General features: G+C 35.7%; 2 protein-coding genes across 2 annotated transcripts; both read left to right on the forward strand.

Annotated features, from left to right (window-relative positions):
• Positions 1-979: 979 nt before the first annotated feature.
• Positions 980-2492, forward strand: LOC145222402 (uncharacterized). Its single transcript, XM_080088514.1, has 3 exons — positions 980-1105; positions 1396-1496; positions 2238-2492. Exons 1-3 carry the CDS (start codon positions 980-982, stop codon positions 2395-2397), a joined length of 387 nt encoding a protein of 128 aa, XP_079944640.1. The 3' UTR covers positions 2398-2492.
• A 474-nt stretch (positions 2493-2966) lies between these two features.
• On the forward strand, positions 2967-6514 carry LOC145222404 (cysteine-rich secretory protein LCCL domain-containing 2-like). The gene is made up of 6 exons (XM_080088515.1): positions 2967-3027; positions 3639-3794; positions 4649-4774; positions 5208-5357; positions 5825-5947; positions 6423-6514. Exons 1-6 carry the CDS (start codon positions 2967-2969, stop codon positions 6512-6514), a joined length of 708 nt encoding a protein of 235 aa, XP_079944641.1.
• The last annotated feature ends 184 nt before the right edge of the window (positions 6515-6698 follow it).

The following is a 6698-nucleotide window of genomic DNA, read 5'->3' on the forward strand; positions in this document are numbered from 1 at the left end:
ATTCGTCTAAAATATTTTGGCCAAACGAAACTTCGTTGCATCACTAGTTAGAAAGACAGTTCCACTTCACCAGTAAAACAAAATTTTCTTGCGTACCTGATGCACAAATCGAATGTACAACACACCATACTGCTTTTCTAAACACTCGAAAACTTTGTCCCATTGCTCAAATTTACTTAGATTAAAACCCACCTTGAATCCCACGGCTACAATGTTTGGATGGATATGGATCAAATGGGGGGAAACCTCTATCAAGCGATGGCAGACGCAGTTGAAGAATCAGCAGTTGTGCTCATTTGCATGTCACAGAAATACAAGGACAGTCCAAACTGCAGGTAATCTGAATCCACAATACCGCATGGTGAATCAGAGTTGCCAGTCGGGCCGGGTTAGGGCTTGGATTTTCCAAAAAACGGATTGATTTGGACCTGACTATACACCCTGTGTTAAAAGTTATTTAAATTAATGTAACCAGCTAAGTTGCCAGTTGCTGGACCTGGCCTGATGTCAAGCAGACCTAAAACTTGTTTAAGACCAATTGTATATTCTTGTGTTGGTTGTAATGGTCTTTTCCGAGGTGTTAATGTATACGCCTGTTAATGTATCAATCAAACTTTCGGGCCTAAACGGGCTTCCTAAAAACGATTTAGGTTCGGGCCGGGCTTCCGGCTAATACTTTTGGGTCCGGGCTCCAATTTCAGGCCTGTTTACAACTTTGTGATGAATGATTAAAAACGAACCACGTTGCAAATGGCCAAAACATTTTTACCTCGCAAAAATGTATCAGCAACTCCGTTAATGTAGCACCTCTTTACACACACAGAAGCTATTTTCTTTGTAGAATGGAAAGCCACTACGCTCAAAAACTGCAAAAAGATATAATTCCCATAAGAGTGGAGCCTGGATATTCTCCGAACGGCTGGCTAGGTAAGACTTTTATGAATCGTCAAGGCAACCCGCGGATTTTTTTTATGCAGGGATGATTTTGGGTTCGAAGTTCATTCATGACGTCACACAGCTTAGTGACGTACCAATTGTGATGCCAAAACTTGTAAGGGAACTGGGCGACAGGGGAAAGAAAGCTTGTGGAGCGATATCTTCACAGGTACAAACTAACTTGCTTAATTTTTTATTGAATTACTTCTCACCAAACTTTTTACAAATTATACCTAACAAATTCCAAGCAAAATTGTTCATTTTAAAGCATCATGGACTTGCATTGACCAAAAAATACAAGAAGGGTACACTACAGCCTTTTCTGAGAATAATATATATTCACTATAATGTTTTACTTTCAACTTAGGTATTTTAATCAAAATCAAACAATCTAGGACCTAGGTAATTTAGACACGTATTATGTAAGTTTTCTTAACGATGTAGTAACATTGATTTTAGACCCAAGTAGGCGGAACAACGGTTGTTGCACAAAATAATTCCCCAAACTCGTGGACAACAGAAGAAGTTCAGGAATGGGCAAAACGACACGGACTAAAACAGTAAGCTTCGAGTAATGCAGACAAAGAAAAACGGCTTGGCTGGTTTAAAAACAGCCAATTAAAGAAATTAAAAAGTTTATTGGCTCAAATTATTTTTTCTAGTTTAGTGTATTCGTGACCGAAAATTACTTTGCATGGCATTTTGGTTGGTTTGACTTGGCTTTCCATTGGATTAAAATTCCATTTGTTGTGGTGTTATATAAAAGGCAATAAAATGCTACTAGTTCTAAAGGGGATCAAAGATCCAATGTCTATTTTTCGTTTATTTGGCGAAAGATTGGGGTAAAATCTCGACCCACCGTTTAAACACAGCCATGCCATTTTTATTTTGTTTCAAATGATTTTTCAGTTTAAAATTAATATGTCACCTTTGCATGCACAGAACCACAATGGCCTAAAATTTATGTTAATCAACCGAAATAAAAGCTGAATTGTAGATGTAGGGGCTTTATCATGCAAAGAACACTTAGATTTTCTTTTGATGTCCAACTTAGTACTTCGATATACGTAAATGTATGATTGAAAGCTCACAGTACGATAACTAAAAACAATAATCATAATTACACAGAGCAATGTTTGTTTTTGAAAAATCAAACTGCCATAGAGTGCGTAGCGAATATTATTTTTGCAGACGTTTAGGTAGTCTCTCCATGTAGTTGTGTGTTTGTTTGCGTTGTTTTAGAAGCAGGTGTTACTCAATTGATATTAATGTGTTATTATACAATCTTTATTGTTAAATAGATCAACTTACACGAAACTGGATGGCGAGACTCTCTCGTTCCTCAAATCGCTTAAATCCGAAGCACCAGAATTTTTCTATCGTCACATTAACGAGAAATTGGGTGTGGAAGAATCAAAAGATGTCATGCTATTCACCAATGCTTTAAACGATTTAAACTAATTTAACAAAGATCTCACTTTTATTTGTCGGAAAATCACATTTAAGATTTTAAAGTTAGGTTTTGTACTTTCTCATGTTTGACAATTAAAAAAAAATAAAACACTGTTTAACAACCTTTTTTAAGTCTTTGCTTAAGAAATAAAATAAACATATTTATACGATTGCTGTACATGTTATCGCTTAATGTGATATATTAATTGCGAAATGTTTGTATGCTTTATTTTTGCGCATAGAAAATATAAGAGATTTAAGTTTTACGAATATTGAGAAAAAACATTGCTGCATTTTCTTTAGAAAAAAAATTTATGCTTTAAGTTGAAAAACAGTGAAAACCATTCTTCGATCAAATTGGGCAAAATATAGACATCCATGCATTCAAATCAAGGATATCCGCAAAAAACTCCCTTTAACAATGACGTAAATGTCAGTTTGAAATGCCACAGAACCTTTTCTTAATTTAAACACTCGGAATTATATGAAAGGATTAGTTCAACCAGAAAGTACATAAGTACCGCCACTTTAAACAACGTTTCAGTTTGCTAGAAGCTTTACCAACGTAATGATCAAAAATGTGGCTGGTTCTTATCGTGGTAAAGATTATGTTTGTACAATGCAGTCAGCAACTTAATGGTAAGAATTTTTTTTATTATTATTTTGTATGATAACCAAGTTGTTGTTAATGATATTTGTTTCAATATAGGCTCGTTTGTTTGTTTTACTTTTATCCTTGGTGGGCGGGCAACGCCGGAATGCGTTATGCTTTAAATGGGTCGTAAGCTGGTTTTTAATATTTAATTCGTTAACATTTCAATTTCGCGTACTGGGATCAACCCTGAAGCGTCCATGCAGACAGAGATCACGACACACTCATATAAAAATTATAGTGGTGGTAATTGTGCTTTCTGTTGTATCATGTTTGTAAACATGTTATTTTGGTGGCGGTTGAACGGCTCCAATTTTGTACTTTGAGTTAGAAAATCAGAATGGGTGATAAAACAAACCATAATGTATTTTTGAGTTAAATCGTAATTAGGTAAAAAGGTTATTAAATAAGGTAATTTACTAGTAAACTATAATAACGCTTGACAATGGCGTTTCCCTAAATACTAATGACGCCATTTTTTTTGAAAAAAACAAACAAAAATCAAAATAAAATGACTTTGTATTCTCTATTCCGGAGAATAGTCTAGAAAGGAACGGATTTTAACACAAACTAATTCACTTTTTGTTTGCTTTAACAGTGACTTGTGACACTGAGTTTTCGGATCTCGAACATTTCATTACAACTCTCATATGCCCTGCTAAGTGCTGGCGTCAGAATTCAACTTTATGTGGCAACAAGATTTACCCAAGAGGCCCGGTTTGTTTGGCTGCAATGCACGACCAACGCATTGATGGTAAGCTTTTTACCATTAGTTTACCTGACAAAAATTTCCATATTCTTAATAACCAAAGCTTGCATAAGCATTATGGTGTGTTGAGTTTGTCCGTGTTGGAGCCATATGCGGACTTGAGTCAGAATCGAAAAAAATGTCCACATTAGATCGAATAATTGTATTTACCAGAGTGAAATTCCGACTTATTAATATGACCAAGTAGGAAGCCAGGCCCGAATCAAACCTGTGATATTTAACCCAAGTTCAAACCCGGCCTGACTCAGCTATGATTAAAGTCGGAGAATAATTAGGAAAGCTGCTAAAAGCTGTAGCTGAGTTTATCACTTTAACATTCTTATTTTGATGACGAGTCTTAAACTGGTCACTTGAAATATATTAAGAGATTGTTGAAACTGCTGTAATAATATGTATTTCCCACAAATAATAAAATATGTAGGATTCTAGTTGATCACACTGGTTTCAACTATGTGTCAATTAAGTATACAGTAGTAACGGGCCCCAGTGCTGGATTACCCATTAGGCAAAGTAGGCACGTGCCTAGAGGCCATTCAAAAATCCAGGCCACTTTAAATGATGGCAACACTGATAATTCTATTTTTTTAGTTGGCAACCCTGACTTTGGCCACTTAAATGTGCCTACAGGCCAGCAGACCCTTAATCCGGTACTGGCGGGTCCGAACCCGCCAGTACAAGTCCAAAATCTGGCCCAAGCTCGATTTAAACAAAAAAAAAGCCGAGTTACACACAAAAGTTACAATGATCAAGATAAAATTACGATAAAAATTAGGCCAAGTCAGGGCACTAATCAAGTCTTATTCGAACTTAAAGCCAGACCCAAAACTTATTGAACACAGGTGATGGTGGACTTGTAAAGGTTTACCGAAGTCCGGGACAGCTTGGGAAACACTACAGTGATGGTAAACGGAACGCTGTGACGAGTGAAGCTTGTAATAGTGATGGAGATTTCTATTCATTTGACAGTAGGTTGATCTTTAAAAATTACACGGTAGAAAAATCATTATTTACATCAGAAGCTCACAAAAATGTGGTTTCACCGCAACGGATTCAATTTTGCTGTATAGTAGGGGTTGACTTTAGGATTGAAAAAATGGTTTAAATATATTATGTGCATTTCTTTAATAAAAAAAAAAAAACAGAAAAAAAGCACAAACTAAATGTTATAAAAGATGTTAAAAAGGATTTTTTTGTTAACTACTAATTTTGAATAGGCATTTCTACCAGCTTTTAAACTTTGGTATTCACGAACCCTTAGGGTACTACCTATGAGTTTGTTAAGAGACTGTAAACCCTATATATTCGTAAAGCACTGCAAAAAAACACTTGTCAATTCAGCAGATTTTGGTAATTGACCTTCAAAGGCAGTTTTTACCCTTTCATGAAATGGATTTTTAGTGACATGTTCAACACAAGGGAAGTCGTCTTCCTCAGTCACAGAGGTTACATGTCCGGCTCAATGTGACAAGGAAGAGATCTATGGGTCGGTCATTTACACTTCCAACTCATCAGTGTGTCGCGCGGCTGTGCATGCCGGAAAACTCACAGGTTGGTTGTCGGGTCAAAAGGTAGTTGGAAATTTGAGCCAGGTGGTTTTTGGAGGGGTTAATGACTTGTTTGTAAAACATTGTTGGGAAGTTTTTTTTTGGTGTACAATGGTTGGTTAAACGCAAGTGACCATAGTTGAAGTTATTGGTGTCAATTTTGTTTCTTGAATTAATTTTTTCTTTGATAAACAATGTTAGTCAAACAAAAGTGGTCTTAATCAATGGTAATTCAGTTAATAAATTACAAGGATTAGCAAATATAACCTACATTAATAATCTGTTCGGGCCTAACTAGAATAAAAAAACAGACCTCCATTATATGACTTAATTGCAAAAAAATATAGTTGTTTTAAACATTCCTAAAATTAAACTTTTAGGCCTAATTAAGTAAACGCTTCGTTCAGGTTTAAAATATTGTGGTATATATTTAGATTCTGGTTTGTGTTGAAAACTATAAACTTGCTTTAGCACAAAAAGGTGGAAATGTGACATTTTACAACGTGAGAGGTTTGAAGTCTTATGGAGGATCGAATGCTAATGGGATTACAAGCAGAAATTCTGGTGCATCTAATGCCTCATTCACTTTTGAAGGTAAGCTACTATTTGCTTTCTAAAGATGAAATTTCTTTGTGGGAAGTAAGAAGCACGTATTATGCACATTAAAGATTTCACCATAACTTCGGCCATGAAAATAATGAACGTGTATTTTAAACGTTTGTTCATTTTTGAAATATTAAGGCTAGAGTTAAGATGGATATCTTTATGTGTATAATATACATTTAAAATTATTTTATGATAATTCAAACGTTTTTTTAACGTACTTCGAAACAGCATAAACATATGCTTTAGGGGTCGGCGATGTCAAATGGGCAATGTTTACAAAACGTCTTGTTGAAGTTCACCTTCAATTAATGCGAAATTCGTTTTTACATTTCTTGGATCAGGCCCTAAGAACTAAAGGCAAGGACAGCTTTTTAGTTAATTACAGCCTAACTCGACGTTTCAAGAATTTTTGTGCAGTGAAGCATTGGATGAATTTCGTCCAAAAACTGTGTATGTTTTCCAGCATATGTCGACGACTGCAAGAACAATAAATGCGGAAACAACAGCACATGTGAGGACGGAATTGGGGAATATTTCTGTCGAACCTACACATAGTGTCAGCTGCATTTCTGATCTTACCTTTAAAACATTCATTTATGATTTCAGGTATGGATGAGTGTCCTGCAGTTCAGTGTGAAAATAATGGCACGTGCGTACACAAAGATGGTGAATACTCCTGCATTTGTTCCCCGGGCTTTTCTGGAAAATTTTGCCGCCGTTTCAGTAAGTTTGTTGTTGT

The sequence above is a fragment of the Phallusia mammillata genome, chromosome 4 (assembly GCF_965637545.1).
Source record: "Phallusia mammillata chromosome 4, kaPhaMamm4.hap1.1, whole genome shotgun sequence".
NCBI classification, from domain to species: Eukaryota; Metazoa; Chordata; class Ascidiacea; order Phlebobranchia; family Ascidiidae; genus Phallusia; species Phallusia mammillata.

Excerpts from the sequence above, each read along its gene's own strand:
- LOC145222402 (XM_080088514.1), top strand. The coding sequence starts at position 980 with ATGATTTTGGGTTCGAAGTTCATTCATGACGTCACACAGCTTAGTGAC. Across the intron at positions 1,106-1,395 it reads GTGGAGCGATATCTTCACAG|ACCCAAGTAGGCGGAACAAC; the intron begins GTACAAACTAAC and ends CATTGATTTTAG. Across the intron at positions 1,497-2,237 it reads AAACGACACGGACTAAAACA|ATCAACTTACACGAAACTGG; the intron begins GTAAGCTTCGAG and ends ATTGTTAAATAG.
- LOC145222404 (XM_080088515.1), top strand. The coding sequence starts at position 2,967 with ATGTGGCTGGTTCTTATCGTGGTAAAGATTATGTTTGTACAATGCAGT. Across the intron at positions 3,795-4,648 it reads GCACGACCAACGCATTGATG|GTGATGGTGGACTTGTAAAG; the intron begins GTAAGCTTTTTA and ends TATTGAACACAG. Across the intron at positions 5,948-6,422 it reads TGCCTCATTCACTTTTGAAG|CATATGTCGACGACTGCAAG; the intron begins GTAAGCTACTAT and ends TATGTTTTCCAG.